Here is a 21,492-nt window from a genome sequence, read left to right on the forward strand (position 1 = left end):
TTCCTATGGAACATTTGCAGCACTGATGGTGGGGGCATACTTCTAGAGTTGAATTATTTGTCGCCTTCGAAACTTTAATTGGACTCGGAACTTGGGTTGGATTTTTCAATACACATCTACGACACAGACCGGTACATGGATTAATATATGCTTCAAGCCAATAACCTTGACAATTACTACACATTATAACTTGATTGACTTTGATTGGATGACCGCGTACTTTCGGTTTTGAATCCCACTCTTTTGGAAAAGGCATATTAGTATTCACTATTGGATGTCGAAATATTCAACTGATGAATTCAAATGTACTCTCATGAACTTCTCTTCCTATTATAAACACATAGAGTGAAAAGAGGAGGGGTGGTGTAGTGGTGGGGTTACCACCTCTACAAGAAAAAAAACATATAAAAATCGACTCGCAACTCTAAACTCCAATTACTATTCACTAGTGCTAGTAGTACCTTTGACGAAACTTATCGAAAAATAAAAAAAATGAACGCTAAAAAAATCAATGAAGTTTTGATGAGATTGTCTCTCGAAGACGAAAATAATCGGTTTTCTGATGAAGATGATGAACTTCCCCCCAACGACATTATTGATGAAGAGGATGAACTTCCCATCGACGTTATTGAAGAAGAGGATGATATCGTCGAAGGAGGGGATTACATAATCGACATCGTAGATGACATCGACGTAGAAGAAGACGGTGTAGCCATGGTAGATGAGGGTATCGATGTAGAAGAAGACGGTGTAGCCATGGTAGATGAGGGTATCGACGATGACCCGGCGACTGACAATGGGAACATCATTATAGGAAGTCGTTGGTTGAATGTCAGTGATACGGTGGAAAATAATTTAGATTTATATTGTGTAACGGACTCTCATGTTCGTATACGAACCATTGATGATACCATCTACATGTTATGTTGGTGCTGTTTTAGGTTTTATTCCCATCGAAATAATAATGGGGGTGAGTATCAACATATTGATATCCATTACACTATTTCGATGATGGGGATGACGCAAACTTTTTGCGAAGCTTGTGACAGGCCACTGACGAACTTTCGTCGATTGGATGTTTGCATAATTTGTAACCATGTACCCTCACAATGATTTGTTTTAATAAATATTATATATTTTTTATTGTTGTTGTTTTTTTTTGTTTAACACTAAACCTTTTGATGGAAAAAAAACAAATCCTTCTCAAAAAAAAATTATTGACACAAATAGTGGATGAACTGAAGTGTATGGTTAGATATCCAAACTGTTACTAGTTGATTTTGAATATATCTTCCAATGATTCGTTGAATGTATTGGACTTCTCTATTTTTTTTCTATCAGATATGAGTGATACATATGGGTAATTAGCTTTAAAAAAAATATTGGGTTAGGTTGAACACTGCCCCAAACCACGCAGTATTCCGTGTGCACCAACCAGATTATGTGCACTCCGAGAAAACTAACCTAACCCAACCATTTTAATCGTCATCTATAATGATTATGTCAGGATCCGGAGAGTCGGGTATCTCGAGGGGGTCATCGAATTGATTTTGTTCTCCGACTTGATCATCCAAATACGGCTCCATAATGTCGGGGCTGGGTGATTCTTCCCGAACTATCAGAAAAAACTCGTTCATCACCCCAAAGTCGGCATCTGGATCCATTGGGTCATCAAATTGGCCATACTCATCAGCTTCATATTCGAAATAACGTCGTTCCTCATTCAAATCAATGGTGGTATCTGAATACCCATCGAAGTCGTCCGGACACGTTGAAGTGATATCTTGCACTTGGATATCTCCATAGGACGAACTCTCGGGAGAATCGACATGAGGCTCACTTGAGGAATCAGCTTCCTGCACAATTGGAGTTACTCGATTCATGATGAGTGAACAAGTCTATGAGTTATTGAGAATGCAACCTTTTATATATGATTTGTAGAAGGAGGGAGAGTGGAGGGGGTGATGGAGGGGGTGATGGAGGGAGTAGAAGTATTTGTTAAATGAATCATAATATGAGGGATGAAAATGAAAAACAGATGTGGTCAGCTTCGCTCCGCTTCGCTCCGCTCCGCTTAGAAAATTTTTCGACCCGCCAATTGAATTAATTCGCGATCGCCGTTGAAATTATTCTGCGGATTCGCGAATTTGCGGTCACGGCCACGGATCCGCGGATAGCCCGCCGATAAAACCGCGGGTCCGCGGCCTTGGCCGCGGACCCGCGGTTTTATCGGCGGATTATCCGCGGATCCGCGGCCGCGGCCGCGGATCCGCGACTTTATCCGCGGATAATTTTAATTCGCGGCCGCGAATTAATTTAATTCGCGGGTCGAAAAATTTTTTGACCCTGCGGGTCAACCGCACAGTTAACAATACCTTAGGAGTTGAGAATATGTAGTTTATTCCCAGATATCGTACATCACATGTATATATTAAGTAAAACATCACATATATATGAAATAAAATACACTATTTTCTCTATGGATCATCATCAATTGGTTCTTTTTGCAATCCGCTCAGGAGAAAAATTTCACCTAAACTGACCTAACCTAACCAACTGTATGCAATCATTCATATTCACATCTACTTATTCGAACACACTAAATGATAGTTACTTCCATTATTCATCTATTCTTTCCTGTTTTTTTTCATTAGCTAGCTGCCACACCCTTATAAACGACAACCATCAGAAGTCGCAACTTGTGTGAGCTAATGACTAATGATGTAACGTCTATTTGTTGAACTACTCTAATGAATAATTTCTTTCATTATTTATATATGGAAACGTCACATTCGAATTGAATGATGCTGAGGGATGGGGCAAGGTTTTTAGCTTCTTTATTATTAATCAAACTCATTAGTTTTACCATACAAAGTTTATTTCTCCTAGATCTTATTTTGCACTAACTCATATTGCAAATAATTACTAACATAGATTGTACTATTTCTATGGTTAATTTCTACATGCTAAATATGGCTAGAACATGACTAGATTAAAGGAATAAATACTGCCCCAACCTCGCAGTATTCTGTGTGCAACAACCAAAGTATATGCACTCCTTTCAATTCCTTGTTTATTTTTTATTTAATTTCATCATGAAAAAAATTACAACCTTAAAATTAACATGCAAAAAATATTTTATAAACAACTTAAATATATCTTAAAATTAACATGCACTACATATATACATATATTTACAAATCCATCGGTAAGCCGGCAATCATGTCCTTCCATCGCCGCACCCGAGGCTCGTACTTCTCAATGTAAGCCACTAGCTCGCCTTCAAGTTGATCTTCTTTGCGAAGATCCGCTTCAATGCGAGACAGCTGCTTATCTAATTCCCGCTTCTGAGCCTGAATGCCTTCAATTTTTGCACTCATGGCTCGGCGGCGGGAATCGCACTCACCTCGACGCTGTCGCTTCTTGCTCAATTCATCCATCACAGATCGCATGTATGAGAAAGAATTAACAACTTTCTGGTCCTCACATGTGCTCTGTGATAGAGGAACTTCCGCAGCGACCTCTCGTGTGGGCGAAGGAATGTTTTCCTCAGGGAGGGCTGGTGAGGTTGATCTCCCATCCTGATGTAAAGGAGACGGGCTAGCTTCCCGATGGACATCTACAACCACTTGCACCTGGTGGACGGGTGCTACAAGGGAGGATGGTCCAGCTTTAGATATTTCCGAAGAACGGGTTGCTTCCGGCCAAGCTCTAATGGCCGTGTTTCTTTCACACCTTTTTCTGAAGACGCTCAGTTTATCGCCCTTCCTCCGGATTGATGGCTTCGACTTCGACTTCGCGGATGGTGGTTTCGTCTTCTTGGAACTCCGCTCTTCAGACTTCACCACCTTGTTGTTGGCCCGTATCCGCTTCTTCGGGTTTTCAAACTCATCCTCGGAGTCGATCTGGGATAACACACCAGGTAGCTGTGCCAACATCACATCTTCCACATCCGATAGATCTAGAAGATCTGGCAGTGGTTCCTCCAAGTTTGGATTCAACGTCTCCAACAACCCTTCCAAACTCTGAGACGACGGTACCGCCTCGATGGATAGGTCCATCATTGATTCCGCTTCCTGGTCTGGGTTGAAATCACGAAAGAGGGACTTGACATTGGAAGTCGTCGTCGTCGGAGCCATCGTTGCCATCTGGGTCCTAGGTGGCTGGATCACCACGTCCTGATGGACAACCACCCTCCTGCGCATGGCTTCATCTAGCTGGGCTTCAGATAGTGGGGTTCCAGCCATTAACCCCTTCCTGCGCATGATCTCCCTCTCTTGGGCTTCAGTACGAATGGTTCCATCCATCAGGGCAGCTCGTAAGAAAGACATGCTTCTGAAAAAAATAAAATATAAGTCAATACAATATATATATATAGTTATTGAAATTATGAACTTACATTGAATCGAAAAAATTTCCACTGGAAGCAGGTTGGCTCGACTGGGCACTGGAGGTAAGTTCACTCGAAGGACTACTGCAAGCGAATGATTTACTCTGGCCTCCTCTCGCATTTTAAAAGAATAAGCTCCACCCACTTCCCTCTCTACAACCCCACCATCAGTTGTGCACTGTGTGGGGGTTGTGGTGGGGGTGAAGTGGGAGAGAACGATAACATTCATTAACTATATTCAATTGGTATGAATTTTCCAATTATTGTTGAACATTAAAAAAATAGGTATATATATTTTTAATATTCAATTAGTCAATTGCTCTTCCAATAATTTAATGAGTAGATCTAATTTTCCATTGCCGACATTGCTTTCATCTTTCAACACTTCCAAAAAAATTCTGAAATTCTGATTGGGGGATGTTTGATAAAACTCAATGTCGTTATGTCCCCAAGGTAATGTCTTGGTGGTATTAGGTATTATGAACCTTTTATCATCCTTATGTGATAGAGCAACTTTATTGCACATCAATGTATATACTTCATGTAAATCACTTCGAAATATATTCATCTTTCGCAATATTGTACCACCTGTTTCAACAATCTTTATGTAATCATCAACTGATATTTGATTTCTTATAACGGATTTTTTGATACCTTTTGCCTTCTTTATTTCATCTGATACACTTTGAACGTGATAAGCTTTGGCACCTGTGCCGTGGAAACTAATGATGGGATCACTCGGGAGTTCATCCTTCATCTTTCCAAGTATCGATTTCGTTACTGGCACATTGAATTTATTATTCATCACATAGTTGGAAGTGTCAAATTTATCAATGTTCTCACTCATGAAATCATAGAAATTATCAGTCATTATTTTCAATATCAAAGAATCCGTATCGGTATATAGAAGAGAAGCTTGAGATCCGTAATGCTTTTTGATGACGTCATAGAAAAAGTCGTAGATAACAGTTTTCGACATATCCAATATGCAAAATCCCAGATATAATGGTTTATTGTAGCAAACCTTAACTCTACCCATATGAATGGCGACAAAGTCTTCCGAAAATATAGATAATGTTTTGAAATTGGGACGAGCTATAAGAGCGTTGGCACCCATACCTCTTCTTATAGATTCCCAATGTGTAACAATGCGAATGTCTCTTCTATTATTAACATTCTCCATTGTTTTACCATATATGGAATTCACGTTTAGTTTGAAATAGTTCTTCTCAAACTTATTCTTGGCATTATTTCTTAGGGTTGTATTCAAATCAATATATTTCTTCAACCATGGTGATTGATTGAATCTGAGAATTCTATGAGTTCTCATCACCATCAAACCATTACGAACCGCCTGTTTCAAATTTCTATAGTGAACAATATATTTTTTTTTATCATTCAAATTCGGTATGAGTTTGGGTATTTTAGACTTTGAACCAGGTGGTATAATGCTCTCCACCAAAAATGGCAAATCTGAATGTAAATCGTGCAATTCTATAGGATAGTGCACATCTACTTCAAGAATGTATCCTTGACAGCCATCATCTGGGATGCTATTGATATCTAGCTGACTTATTTCATCGGCGGTCAACCAAGTGAATCCGTCAACAGGTAGTGATTGACACATACTATGGCCATATAGATTGGTTGCATCCAAATACATTATGAAGGATGAAGGTTCGTTGGGATTATAATTCGGAAGAAATTGATTATTTGCAATATGCTTCCTTTCCGAACATTGGCTAACACCGCCGCGTATACCATTTTGGAAAAAATGCACCATATCGATATCAGTTAGTAATTCTAACTCGACCCCTGTAAACTTCAACATAGCATCCCAAGATAGACCTGGAGATGTGAAATAATGAGCAGGATCCAATTTGTATGTACCCAAACTCATATTTCTGAAATTTTCAAAAATATCACACAACAACAGAACATCAGATTTCAAGTAAATGTCAGAATATTCACCTAAATCCCGACAATTGAACATGCCCCATACCTGTTTCACTCTATCATAATCCTCATCAGAAATATGCTTCTCATTCAGTTTATCATAAAAGTCCAACTTCGATGGTATACTTGAATAATTCAATTTATCCAAACAATCGATAAAGTTATAAGGAAAAACACCTTTCTGCCTCATTAGCTGAAATTTATCATTTTCTGGAAAATATTTTTTAGTTTCAACAAAATGTTTTTCATCCAAATTATCACCCAACTCTTGTAGAGATGCAGCCAAAAATTTGAAGCTGTCCACAAATCTCAATTTCAAATATTTTTTTTTTATTTGACCATTTCGATACAATGTATTTTCCATGAATAGATGTTTCGTGAAAGAAACATATTTCTCTTTAGTTTGAGCGATGACATCAACTTTATTTTTATCGGTACATAACTCCTTTATGAATAAGTGGCAGTCATACCCGCTGAGATTATGGAAAATGATTGGAATGAATTCGGGCAATTTGAAATTGAGATTACAAATGGAATGAGTAGCTCCATTTCTTTTTTTTCCCGTTAGATGGCAATGATCACGTACTTTAATATCACCCTCTTCAAATTTATTTCCACATATCCCACATGTGGTGGCAATATTGAAGTCATGCTCTTCCTCAGCAGTCAAAGGACTCATCGGAACCACATTTTTCAAATATTTGTGATAAATATTGGTTACGTCAGCCTCCAAGTTTGAAACAAATACTTTAGCTGCATCAGCACCTCTGTATAATACAAATTTGGAGATTGAATCATCGAAAGAACACTTTATGATATATGAGAAAGCATATGGTTCATGAAGATAAGTTTTATTTGTGAAAGAGTGTGCAGGATTTGGTTCATTTGTGTGCACTGGTTTCAAAATAGATTCAAAATCAGCATACACAACGAATGGAACTTTCAATTGTTTTTCGAAATTTTCAAATTTCAAAATATTTTCAGGTACACATTTACCAAATTTGTCAATTCTTAAATTAGTGTTCGGTGTTGTTGTTGATATGTGATTACAATCATTTAACTGGTGTCGCAATAAAGCCCGCTCATCACTAAAGTACAATAAACAACCATCACAAAAATATTTTTTGTGGTGGTGTGCAGATATTTGGGATGATACTAGTCTCGATAAATCCTTTATCCAACAATAATGACTATTACCAGATTCGTCTGTGATATTCAATAGATTCACGTGACTGTTAAGCCTAGATTTTGAATAATGTAATGGGCCTACAACTTCATATTCGATTTTGCCATTTTTGAAAGTGTTCTCCAACCCATAAACATTGATAGAGCAATTATTCATAACCTCAAATTTAGGGATATCTTTCAACTTAACTGGAAATTCCATACCTGCAACATTCAATACGGTTGAAAAGTGCGGGTATGACGAAAGTTCACACACTCTCGCACTGGCAGGATATAAAGCTGAAGTCACAGCCCATGCAAAGCAGTAATGGTCCTGATTCACAACATTCACCACACTTTTCTTGGACTCGATGAATTTGGGAAGTTTGATGTAAGAAGATCCACCAAGGGGGCTAAACTTATTAACATTCACCTCCAAATACAAAATTTTCTCAATTGTCCAACCTGAAAACAGAGATTATTTTTCGACACACTCAATTGATGATGTTTAGAATAGATCACATACCTGAATCTCGATGTTGAAATTCCATCGCTTGGGCAGTCAAACTATCAGCAAAATTGTTATATACCACATTCAAATCATTCGATTGATCAATAACTTGATTGGAACTATTGAATGCTTTAACATCACAGTACTCTTTAGTTTGTAGATTGTAGCGCCCAAACACCTCCATATTCACTTTCACAATTTTATGAATGACCAACACTTCTTCCAGTAGTTTCAACACTTTCTGCTTCAATTCATTGAAGAATGTGTTGTAATCCATATGGTGATTTTGACTATCCACCCTATAGCTCACAATTCTACACTTGAACGCTGTGCCTACAATTTTAACACCTTCCCCATAATGCACACATGCATTCGTTCTATGGTGCAAAGTTCTACGATGTACATTCATCTGATCACTTAAAATTGTCAAATTGCAGCACTGGCATGTCTGCATTACCGGAGGTGCTGGGGGGTTTAACCTCATCCTCTTCGGAGTTGATGCTTCACTATCATTCTCAGTTGATGGTCCTCCATAATGCATCAACGTACATGAATCGCGCTGATGACGACGTAGGTTGTCACTGCGTGTGAAATTTTTCCCACATTCGTTGCACATATACATTTTGTATGAAATTATATGAACCACAAGATTAGGAGGAGAATGCGAACTGAGTGAAACATTCACATAGCACTCCCGTTAAAAGTATTCCCCCCCCACCACTACATGTTCAAGGTTATATGACATGCATATATATCAAGGTCGTAAGATGCTCTCCAAGGTTGAACCTCAAGGTCACATATTAGGAATAGCTTGAATTCTCAAGTTCAAATTTCATGTTCGAAGTTATATAGCATACACATAGCTCAAGGTTGATCTTGAAGGTAAAGCACAAGTTCAGAGTCATGTATTGCAGATATAATGGATAAAATGAAGATCATATGATGTGACAAGGTTTAACATCGAGGTCACGTATTGAGCAAGGATAAATCTCAAGGTCGAATCGCATGGTCATATTGAACGTGCATAATGCAAGATCATGAGGTATCTTTCAAGACCAAACTTCAAGGTCACATATCGAGGAACAGACTCAAATCTCAAGGTCGACACCTATGATCAAGGTCATATCATCTGACACGTAACTGAAGGTCATATGACGTCATTCAAGGACAAGGTCAAATGGTGGGGGGAGGTCCTCAAGCGGCCTTAGACAACTACTAACAACTGTTTGGTATCAAGCTTCGAAGGATGGATAAACGCCTTGGAGTGAGCCAATCCTGGAAGATTCTGCCAGAAGTCCATATTCTTGCCATCCAGATGTTCAATGTTTGTTTGGCAAAACCAAAAGCGATGCCAATGACAGATTCTGGTCCGATGAAGCCGCTTGCAGCACCCTCCTTTCAAGAGAGTCAGCAGCTTCATTACCTTCCAGGCCAGTATCAAGACCAGAGACAATTTGTAAAGTATTCCTATCAAGGAGAGTAATTTTTGGCAATTTGCTACCAATTTAGAAGCCAAGAGCTTAACTGTCCGAGAATATTTTCATTGACTTGAATGCACATTGCACACAATGCACATTGCACACAATTCAATAGCGTCACTTTCCGCTTGAAATACAGTCGCATAAGTTCATAGGCAGGTCTCTGTCCTGGTTCTGCGACTAAAAACAACTGCACCAGAACCGGAAGGTGTTTTTGATGTATCTGTGAACCAACAACTATCTGCTCTTAATATTTCCTTCTCCTGGAGGATTCAGTCCCCTCTACTCGAGAATAGTACTTTATAAGGCAGTTCGTAGTTGACAGTTGGATGCATAAAATCAGAGGTAATTTCCAGAATTCTGTTACTTCCAGTGTCAACTAACAGTCTGTTGCACTCTGCATTCAATTGATTTGTGCAATTGGCAATGTGCACAAGTCTGTATGCAGCCCATCTAGCCTCTCTCCAGAAAAATGTGGAGAGGAGGTAAATCTAGAAGGATCTCCATGACCGCTGACGGTGTGGTACTGATGGCACCGGTGATACAAAGACAAGTCTGTCCCTGTAAGCTAGAGAGTTTCGCTTGGGACGTTTTCTGTAAAGCCTTCGGCCACCAAGCAACTGCACCATAAGTGATCATTGGTCTGATAATCATCACATAAATCCAATGGATTTGTTTGGGACCAGAGCCCCAAGTTTTACCACAAATCCTTCGACATGTCCACAGAGACAGTCTGGCTTTGTGTTAAACTTTTTCCAAGTGAGCGTTCCAGGAGAGTCTTTTATCAAGGACAATGCCAAGATATTTCACCTCCCTTCCAAATGGAATGACCTCACCGTTGAGGGAAATTGGCGTTAGATCATTCAATTTTCTCCTCTTGGTGAAGGGGATTAACACAGTTTTGCTTGGGTTGACAGACATCTGCTCCCTCAGACACCAACTGTGAACAACGTCCAATGTGCTTTGAAGGATATAACAAGCTATCCTTCCCGACGTAGACCTTGCCAGGATGATAAGGTCATCTGCATAAGCTTGCAGATCAACAATAGGACACGATAGGACTCTGCTGTGATGGTTTGGCCTGATTGCAGAAAGTTATAGTGAATCACACCAGCCGCTGACTAACATACAGTTACCATGATCTATTTTTGATGGGCTTTCGCCTTTGGAAAGTGCCTGAGTAACTCATCGGTGTCCAACGTCCTGAACGTCTCCTGTTGTCTTAGACGATCCACGTTTCATCACGATGCGATCCAAAAAATGAAAATTTTAGTTGCGCAGAAGCAAAGAAGAACAGACCTCTCAAAAGGTGACAATTCCTTGGGACAATCATTTTTCGAGCTTATTGACATTTCCAATATCTTTTAAACCTAGTTCTTCCACCATCCCACGCATCATTTGTGATGGGCTAGTCTCCACCAGGGTCCTTAAATCCTCGTCCTGTATTATTGTAGGTCGACTACTTCAGGGCTCATCTTCGAGGCTAAAATCTCCAGAACGAAATTTCATAAATCAACGTCGAATAGTGCGTTCATTAACACTATCATTACCAAATGTCTGGTTGATTTTTTCGGGCTGTTTGGTTCAATTTGAATTAGTAGAGAATAATTGCCCAAAAATCGCATACCCACTGGAGATCTAATCAGGTTTTCCTAATTTGGCAGAGCCGTACTCTGACAAAGACTACTCCCATACAAACTAATCGGCTTCGTTAGGAACCTAGATTTATTTGGTCGAGTGTGAATAGGTGTGAGCTACAATAAACCCTTGCGGGTTATGGTGGAGGGTCGAATAGACCCACTCACTTTTGACATAACCTAAGCTAACTTAACACGTGGTGCGGTTTTGCGAAGAATTTAGTGGAAATCTCACTCACCATACAAACCAATCGGCTTCGTTAAGAAGATGGGTTTATTTAGTCGAGTGTGAATAAGTGTGAGCCACAATAAACACTTGCGGGTTGCGGTGGAGGGTCGAATAGACCCACTCACTTTTGACATAACCTAACCTAACTTAATACGTGGTGCGGTTTTGCGAAGTATTTAGTGGAAATCTCACAATAAAATTTCACTCAACATGGATTTTCATGAAGCTTTGGACAATCATATATTTCCATTAATATTCCAAATAGGGAAGTATAACATAATTTCCCACTATCAAATCATTTCTTGGCCATATAAAATTGAATACATATCAGCATGTTATACACATTATACACGTTGACAGTACTCGGTTATGGTATAATAAAACGTAATTTACATTCGTCGTATCTGCAATCGCTATCACCCCGTATTTATGGAAGCGAAATGTAGATATTCAGTGGAGCAACCCTCCCGGTTGGCTGGCTTGATTAATAGACTGCAATCCACCCATTTAGTAGTTCGTAAGTTCCCTACTAGGGTTGAATAATCTGATAACGACTTTATATTACTCTCGCAAACGACAACAAAACTTCTCTGATTTAATACTGGTCTCTGACAAGATAGTTTTTTATTGTAAATGTCTTGATGTTGATTGAAATGAACTGAGGCAGTATTTCTTGAAAGCTGTTGTGACGAAACAATGTCATTCTCAATCGAAGCAGATGATGAAAGGAAAAATTATCTCACTGCTTTTCAAGAAGTAGGGACATTGACTATGTAACAGGAGAAATGTCAATTATCATCATAACCTGTAATCAAACCATATTCTCAAAATCCGCGGCCATTTTTGTACAAGTTGAACCAACCGAACTACTTATGTCACATTTAATATGTAGATTTTTCGTCAAAAAAAGATATCCAGGTACCAGATAATAATAAACTGTCAGAATATCGCACTATTTAATAATTTCTTCGACACATTAATTTCTCCGTTGAATCAAAGTGTTTTTAAGGACAAAACACAAGCACTATAGAAAAATCCTTAAGGCACTCTCTGAGCGGTACCTGTGCGAAAGTAGCGATTCACATTAGATTTGAATCGCTGGAGATTCAATCCATTTGGAAAAACGTTCTCAGGAAGTTTATTCCACATAAACACAGTTCTCCAGATGAAAGAATTAACAGTGACCTCAAAACGATGAACAGCAACAGTCCATCGCGTATTTCTGGTATGTGCCAAGTCACTTGAAGATTTCCCGTGAAATTATCTATAGAAGAGAGACAAATCTTCAACCCTACTTCGATGTTCGCAGACAATGGCTCTTTTCTGGATGGAATCCAGCAACTTCAGGGTATGTTTGGGGGCAGAGCTCTATATATGAGAACAATACTCCTAAGAAGGTCTGACTTGACCTTTATAAAGCATCAAAAGTTACTGAGGTGTGTACAGTTTTCTGGTTCGGAACAGTGTTCCAAGATTTTGAGAAGCAGCCTTTGCAATTCCAGCGACATGATTGTACCAAGACATATTGGTGTCCATTTTAACCCCCAACAAACTTATCGAAGCAGAAAGCCCGATTAGACCCAAAACATTATCTATAAACGTTCAGCTTAGACGTTAGGAAATGTAAACAAAATTCAAATAATTGATTTCACCTGTTCTGACAATATTTTTTTATAATTAAAATTTTGGGGTAAGCTATACATTATTTTATTTTGAAGATAAATTAATAATTTCCTCGACACTTCGATTTAGCCATAACTGATGTTCCTCAATAAATAAGGGCCAGAGAATAAAGTGCTAATTAGGTGCTCACTAGATATTCATAGTAAACCTAGATTCTATAATGCCTATGTGGTTCATGGACCTGAAAACCACCATAACTGATGTTTTATAGTTTTTATAGTAGGTTTTTCAATTAATAATGGCATGAGAATGAAGTGCTAATTAAGTGCTCATTAGATATTTATAGTAAATCTAGATTCCATAATTCCTATGGGGCTTATGGACCCGATAACCACCATAGACCCGATAACCACCATTCGATTTAACATAAGAAGTATGAGATATTATCTCAAACAGATTAAAGAGAAGATTTCGAATTTTTATTTTTTTACTATAATAATAGCAAATATTTATCCTCGCAGGTTTTCAGAGCTTCATACATCCTCAACTATTAAGTCGACATTTTCGTAGTTCTACTGAAAGAAAACGGAAAAAAAGTTTTTTGTGTTATTTAGAAAGAATATTATAAATTCAGTGACCTCCATAAAGACTTGAGATATCGAGCTGCACTTCTGAAAGAATTTTTGTAACATTCTAAAAAAAAATTCTAGACGGTAAGCGAAATACTGTTTTTATTGAATCACTCCATTCATATAGAATATAGACGAACCAGTTAAAAGTCATCTTGCAAACGCCCGCTAATAAAAAATAATATGTTTTTAAAATAAGAAAGTTATGACTTTCTTTCCAATTGTTTTTTGTGAAAATGAGGATCAAAACGTTATTTTATTCAATTCTTGACATTTTCATAGAAATAGATTATTCTCTCAGACGTGCACTAACGAAATGAATCGCATACCAATCCAATAAAGAACATCAAGTACGGAAAATTTGAGCGCGAAAGTCAATAAGCATTATGGAACTCAGGTGTTCCATGAATATATAATGAGTACCTAATTAGCACTTTATTCTGATGCCCTTACTTATTGCGGAACATACTGTAAGAACTCAGTCCATCAGTCATAGTGGTTTTCAGATCCATAAGCCCCATAGGCATTATGGAATCTAAGTTTACTATTATTTATCTAGTAAGCACCTAATTAGCACTTTATTCTCTTGCCCTTATTTATTGAGGAAGGTACTATAAGAAGTCAGTCCATCAGTCATAGTAGTTTTCAGATCCATAAACCTCATAGGCATTATGGAATCTAGGTTTACTATAAATATCTAGTGAGCACCTAATTAGCACTTTATTCTCTTGCCCTTATTTATTGAGGAACGTTCTATAGGAACTCAGTACATCATTCATGATGGTTTTGAGGACCATTAGCCCCATAGCAATTATGGAATCTCGGTTTACTATAAATATCTAATGAGCACCTAATTAGCACTTTATTTTCTTGTCATTATTTATTGAGAAACATACTATAAAAACTCAGTACATCAATAATGGTGATTTTCAGGTCCATGAGCATCATAGACATTATAGAATCTAGGTTTACTATAAATATCTAGTGAGCACTTAATTAGCACTTTATTTTGATTGTCTATTTATGAGTTTACGAGAATTTCAAGACTTTATTGTATATTGTTAAATTTTCTCTCAAATCAGGTTTCCCGAACTTTTTTCCGCGTATTCACGGTCGTTTTCATCTTAATTTCTTGCAAGCACCTAGTTAGCACCTTATTACCACGCTTAGTTTATACCTGATTGAGCATTCGTTCTCGTTTTCGGGAGACCTTATTCTTAGACCCGCTGTTTAGCGAAATTGGAAGCTTTTGTTTATTGATCAGAAAATTTTACCATCCTCACCGTTTAGCACTTAATTAGCACCTAATAGTGTTTCCTGAATATTCATTATTTCATTATTATTTTCATTGCGTTGCTAGTATTACATAATGCTAGCAACGCAACTTTGAGTATTGAGTTGCGGTGTAAGTTACAGAGCACCTAATTTTTGACTTCGGTACCTAAAAAGCACCTGAAAAGTACCTAATTGTGACATTTTCTGAATGCGATTTTCGTTCTTTGCGTCGCTTGCGTAACAGAGCTCTTCGATTTCTCACTTCAATAAAGCGTAGTTTGTTACACAAAACAGTAAAAAAGTTAAGAAGAATAAAAGAACAAAGACATTAGGAAATCTAGTCAAAATTCAAAGAATTGATCTCACCTTCAAAATGTTTTGTCAAACAATATATGCAGGATAAAAAGCACATAATGAATGAATTGATCATAACAGCAAAATCTAATAAAATGAAGAAAATCCGTAAATGAGTTTCTTGTCATCAGTAAAGAAAATATAGCTTCATTTCAAATAGCTTCATTTTATCAAACATAAATTATTAGATGAGCATTCTTGTGGTCCTAATGTTATATCTCTTCTCTTGCTTATTTGATAAAATCATCTTTCCACTTGTAGGATTTCCTACAGAATGAACACCGCTCTGAGTTGATGAGAAGGATAGTTTTAGGAGTGATTGGTTTGTTTTGGAAAGAAGCTTTTCGGTTTTCTTCTTCTCTATCGTGAAACAAAAAATGTAGGAGACTTCTACAAAAATTCGTAATGGAATTGAAACAGATATCATTCACAAAAATACCTCAAAACGTAATATATGAAAAAATAATTTTATGAAATTCCACTTACACGAAAGTCTAATCAAATTCCTGGTGTACTTCGAAGAATCGGGACAATACATGTTCCTCTTCGGCTCAATATTCAAACAGAGATATTGATAAACATTCTTTTCAGGTCGGAATCTCTCCAATTTCCCAGAAAATATTTTCATTCTGTGATAGTTTCCTGCACAAATTATGTGTTGCTACTTCCAAGCGTTCTTCAAAGTTGAAGGTTCCGATTAGCATCTATCACGAGGACTCTGTAATTCGCGCTTTGGAACTCCTTCCGGATCCGCAGGAAATGTTTGAAACGTTCCTGCTGAAATTCCTGTAGTATAGCTTCCGTTTAAAAGAGGGCGCTCACATCAATCCTGCTTCGACCAGATCAATAAAACTCAGTTTAACTGCTGTCCACTAGGGTGATGCACCCACGAAGGGTAAACAATTTTTAGAGTTCAGTGAAAATATTCACGATGGAAACACGCATTGTGTCTGTTTCAATTCAATATTAAAATGTGCATTACCTTCAAAAAATTTGTGAAAATTATTGGGAATTAGAAGTAAAACTTTAATTTCTTCCGAATGAAAAATTGAAAGGCTTAATTTTTAGACCTAATGAAAAATACACATTTCATGAACATTCGTGGCCATCATCTTTGAAAGGTATTCGTAGATTGAGTCTTCTGTTGATTTGATAGAGAGTGGTTTTGTGAGTGGACATGTCACCTTTTTTTCTTAGGTTTTGAGTTTTCTTAACCCCTCACTAATGACCTCTTATTTCAAATTAGGTACCGAATAAACTGAATAGCAATATATTATCTTCAATAAACGACCAGTTGGAGCAAGTGGTAGTGTGCCAGATTCGCGATCCAAAAATATTTGTTTCGAATCCTCCTTTGATCAGATATTCTTTCGCAAGAATTTGTCAAGTTGAAGATGGACTGACTCTGCTGCGTTACATGGCAGATGGGCCGGCTTTCTAGTGGCTCAGAAAATATTATCATAGTCAACCTAGGGAACAAGTCTTATGGTTATTATAGTCTATTATGGTTATGATAGTCGAAGCTATCAACACTGGAAAAATGTTTTGTATGGAATACTTTAGCATTCAATATTTTCAATAGGTGAAGTTCTTATAGAGAAATGACTAACATCATTTTTGACCATTTTTAGTTTCCCAACGTTGCCCCCAAAGACAAGCTTTAATGAGACGTATCTATGAAGTTTTCATAATAATCATCATCATCTTCATGGCTAACTCTTATGGCTTACTCTTAATTCAGGCTGATTCACGGTGGATGGCACATTAGACGTTTCTGGTGAACCAGACAACGGATCACTTTGAAAATTCAATGGAGGGCATATTCGGACATTCTCTAGCCAACTAAAATATTTTCGACAATGCGGTGTTGCCGCTTCTATTAGAAAGCAGTAGCAACTTTGATTTTTCAAATGGAATACTCTGTATATAATATTATTTTTGGAATCTCCAACAATTGCCCGACAACTTTTCTTGATATTTCCCTATACCTATCTGTTACCGTTTTCGAAATAAAAATTAATTTCAATTTTTTTCTTCAAAAATCATGACTTCTAAAAATGCCGATATCTTTTAGTTAAGAAGTACTATGATATCGAAATTTGGTTTGGAGTTAGGTGATACTTGGACACTTCCCACACGTCAGCCTTATCTCCGTTACTTCAATACAGGGTGGTAAAAAAATACAGTTTTTTCGTTTGCTTGAAAAAGTTGCTGAAATTTGATTATTTTAAATGGAACACCCTGTATATTATTGAAAATTCGGAAAGCTGCTGGAATTTGCTTTCTTTCTATGTATATCATACCTATACCTAACTAGTCAAGTTTCGGACTTATGAACATTTATTTGTGAAAATGTCCCTTCAGAATGGTATTTCCATTCGGTATTTGGTGAGCAGGCCATGATTACTATTTGACAGTAGCGTTGTGACATTTTCCTAATAATATCGACATTTTCGTCACTTCAGAAGTTGCAAATACCTTCAAAACGATGGAACAAAACTATTCAAACGAAGTTCTTATGAATTTGTTTATTATTTTTGGACAGTGTGACAAAATTATCAGCAGAACATGTAGAAAGTTCAATGAAATGTATCCGAATCTACCGCCAATGAACCTCAAGAAATTTATACGAATTCAGAACAATTTCAATATGTTTGGATAAACTTTAAAAAGGCACCAAGAAACATGAAATTGGAAATATTGATATGAATAATTATAAAAAAGTAAAACAATCATGTGGAATATTTCAAAATATGTTCGAATCGCTGGCCGTTCACTTCCAAGCACTTTAAAATGCGGGTGTTGACTGCTTTCGTGGTGGCAGATCTGATTTCATTGGGATCCAAATCTTCAAATGTTTGGGCAATCCTTTCTAACAATTCATCTCTCGAACGCACGGGTATTTTGTAAACTTTTTCTTTAAACATTCCCCACAAATAAAAATCTAATGGATTAAGATCGGGTGATCTCGCTGGCCAATTCCATGGTCCCAAGCGCCTCATCCACCGATCGTCAAATAGTCTATCCAGTTCTGCGCTCACTTCTCTTGTGCAATGTGCAGGAGCTCCGTCTAGTTGGTACCAACAGTTTCGATAATCTTCGAGTGGCAGATTATCCACGAAACTGTCTACAGTATTCTCCAAAATATTCAGGTAGCTTCTGGATGTTAATGACTCCTCGCATATCACGTACCTCAATTTGTTGTCCATCAACATGCAGAAGCCATTAAAACTAAATGTTTCTTGAAATCCGGCTTCTTTTGTGACGTGAGGATTTTCACTGGACCAATAATGACGATTTTTTCTATTGAAAATCCCTTCTCTCGAAAATTTCGATTCATCAGTCCAAATAATTTTATTTAAAAAAAGTGGATCTTCTTGAATGCGTGTCAACAACATTTCACAAAATTCTACTCTCTGTTGAGGATCTTGAGGCTCCATTGCTTGAATTTTGGTGAATTTATAATCATGCATTTTATGTCTTCGCAAGATTCTTTGAACCGATGAATATTTTATACACAAATCTTCTTCAGCACTTCTTATCGATGACTCGGGAAATGCGTGAAAATATGCTAAGACATTAATCTGGTTGTCTTCGAAAGTTACGGGTCGAGGCAAGTTTCTTGGTGCTTTTAAAGTTGATCCAAATGCATTGAAATTGTTCTGAATTCGTATAAATTTCTTGAGGTTCATTGGCGGTAGATTCGGATACATTTCATTGAACTTTCTACATGTTCTGCTGATAATTTTGTCACACTGTCCAAAAATAATAAACAAATTCATAAGAACTTCGTTTGAATAGTTTTGTTCCATCGTTTTGAAGGTATTTGCAACTTCTGAAGTGACGAAAATGTCGATATTATTAGGAGAATGTCACAACGCTACTGTCAAATAGTAATCATGGCCTGCTTACCAAATACCGAATGGAAATACCATTCTGAAGGGACATTTTCACAAATAAATGTTCATAAGTCCGAAACTTGACTAGTTAGGTATAGGTATGATATACATAGAAAGAAAGCAAATTTCAGCAGCTTTCCGAATTTTCAATAATATACAGGGTGTTCCATTTAAAATAATCAAATTTCAGCAACTTTTTCAAGCAAACGAAAAAACTGTATTTTTTTACCACCCTGTATTGAAGTGACGGAGATTAGGCTGACGTGTGGGAAGTGTCCAAGTATCACCTAACTTCAAACCAAATTTCGATATCATAGTACTTCTTAACTAAAAGATATCGGCATTTTTAGAAGTCATGATTTTCGAAGAAAAAAATTGAAATTAATTTTTATTTCGAAAACGGTAACAGATAGGTATAGGGAAATATCAAGAAAAGTTGTCGGGCAATTGTTGGAGATTCCAAAAATAATATTATATACAGAGTGTTCCATTTGAAAAATCAAAGTTGCTACTGCTTTCTAATAGAAGCGGCAACACCGCATTGTCGAAAATATTTTAGTTGGCTAGAGAATGTCCGAATATGCCCTCCATTAAATTTTTAAAGTGATCCGTTGTCTGGTTCACCAGAAACGTCTAATGTGCCATCCACCGTGAATCAGCCTGTATATGTTAGTTTGCACATAGAAGTAAAACAAATTGAGTCACTAGTCCTGATGAAAATACAAAATATCGATACGAAAATAGGAAGGACAAATATACTCTTTGACAACTGAATCACGATTCAACAACGATATGAAACAATATGTGAGTCATCGTAAACATAATCCAAGCTATCACTTTTTTTTATATCAATTTATTTCAGTGCCATGGATTCCATATTTCTCAGTAGTGGAGTATTTTGGATGAAATATATTTATTTCTGGGCTCTTGTTAAGAATTCATTAGTTGCCCTAGTCCAGAGGTACTAGCTCATCATAAGTGTGAGTTTTCCAATAAAGGTATCTTCAGTCCATGATACCAAGTTTGTTGAACAAAGGTTATGAAAGGTATCGAGTGGTCACTATTTTCCGAGGTTGAAGTTCGTGAACTATTAGAATATCTTCTTTACGATTCGCTGGCGCGAGTGTCTAGCTTCCCCAGAGGTTTGTACATCCTGAGTTGATATCTCCGATGATATTACGGCTGCGCAACGCGTATTCATGTTGACCCTTCAGGTGTGCTACTACATGTATCTGGCTTATGTGAATTGGGTGATGCGTGTTTACATTGATTCAGGTAGTCTGGTGTGATAATACCTATACCTGGATTTGGTAAATTGTCAATAACGTCCGTTGACCCTTTTCTACCTGCAGTCATGCTATTTGCTATTATTAAACTTCTTAAAATAGGAAACCATATTCGATTGAGATTCACAGCTTCTTTCTTCTGTTGAAATTATTTGTGTGTTTGTGGATTTCTATTGCCTCTCGTACCAGTAGGCCTTGGTATCCCTGGTCGGGGGCAATGAGTGCTTGTTCTTTTCTGTTCTGTTTGGCCTAGTCTGCAGTTTATTTTATGCTTCTTCAGTCTTTTTCCTATGAATCTTTTGGTTGTTCCGATGTTTACACGCAGTTTCGATGTTTATAGCATGCCGTCCACAAGTGCACGGCATGCTATAAACCCCTGCTACTGATAGTGAATCCCTTTTGTCTTTAGCCCGCCTGAGGCGGGTTTGAAAACTGTTTTGATGTTGTGTTTTCCCAAGAGTTTTTCAATTCTGTCTGTGACCCTAAGGATATGAGGTAGATACGCGCGTGCAACCATCTAAGCCTTCTCCTCGTTTTGAGCCGTAGAACTCTCCAGTTTCATGACTTTGTTGACCTCGGGTACAATGTATCCATTCAATCTCAAGTTCAGTTGAATATGTTCAAGTTCTTCCTCTAGATATGGTCTGGTCCACATATTGGAGCCCGTTCCATTAGAGTGCAGACGGCTCCTCTCTTTTGACTAGGATGGCATCACATCGTTCAATTAGTATATCTAGGCATGCTATCCGCTGCTCCTGTTCAGTCTCAATGATGAACTTGATGCTTGGGTGTTGAGCAATCAAGTGGTCTTGAAAAAGGTTTAGAGCGTTCTTTTTATGTTTTCAGCTGACGAAGGTGTTTTCTACATAACGTAGCCACTAGGTCGATTTTAATTCAAAGCTGTTAGTTGCTTTCTCCTCGAAACGTTTCATGAAGTAATTGGCTATCACTGGGCTGAGTGGACTTCCTATCGCCACGCCATCTAGTTGCTCACAGAAGGCTTTCCTCCATTTTAAGTAACTTCCCGTGAGACATGATCTGAAGAGTTCGACGATATCACT

At 37.6% G+C, this 21,492-nt stretch overlaps 3 protein-coding genes across 4 annotated transcripts in view; 1 reads left to right on the forward strand and 2 right to left on the reverse strand.

The window, feature by feature from the left end:
- Nucleotides 1–21,492, forward strand: part of Ets65A (DNA-binding protein D-ETS-3) — a 307,752-nt gene that overhangs the window by 91,226 nt on the left and 195,034 nt on the right. The window lies entirely within an intron of this gene.
- Nucleotides 2,988–4,541, reverse strand: LOC141480215 (uncharacterized). The gene is made up of 2 exons (XM_074170108.1): nucleotides 4,400–4,541; nucleotides 2,988–4,335 (listed from the first exon to the last, which is right to left on the reverse strand). Exon 2 carries the CDS (start codon nucleotides 4,329–4,331, stop codon nucleotides 3,195–3,197), a length of 1,137 nt encoding a protein of 378 aa, XP_074026209.1. The 5' UTR covers nucleotides 4,332–4,335; nucleotides 4,400–4,541; the 3' UTR covers nucleotides 2,988–3,194.
- On the reverse strand, nucleotides 4,695–8,658 carry LOC141480192 (uncharacterized). The gene is made up of 2 exons (XM_074170082.1): nucleotides 8,037–8,658; nucleotides 4,695–7,975 (listed from the first exon to the last, which is right to left on the reverse strand). Exons 1-2 carry the CDS (start codon nucleotides 8,641–8,643, stop codon nucleotides 4,695–4,697), a joined length of 3,888 nt encoding a protein of 1,295 aa, XP_074026183.1. The 5' UTR covers nucleotides 8,644–8,658.

Source organism: Leptinotarsa decemlineata, unplaced genomic scaffold (assembly GCF_025532065.1).
Source record: "Leptinotarsa decemlineata unplaced genomic scaffold, Ldec_3_MD MMD2_P_RNA_scaffold_11, whole genome shotgun sequence".
NCBI classification, from domain to species: domain Eukaryota; kingdom Metazoa; phylum Arthropoda; class Insecta; order Coleoptera; family Chrysomelidae; genus Leptinotarsa; species Leptinotarsa decemlineata.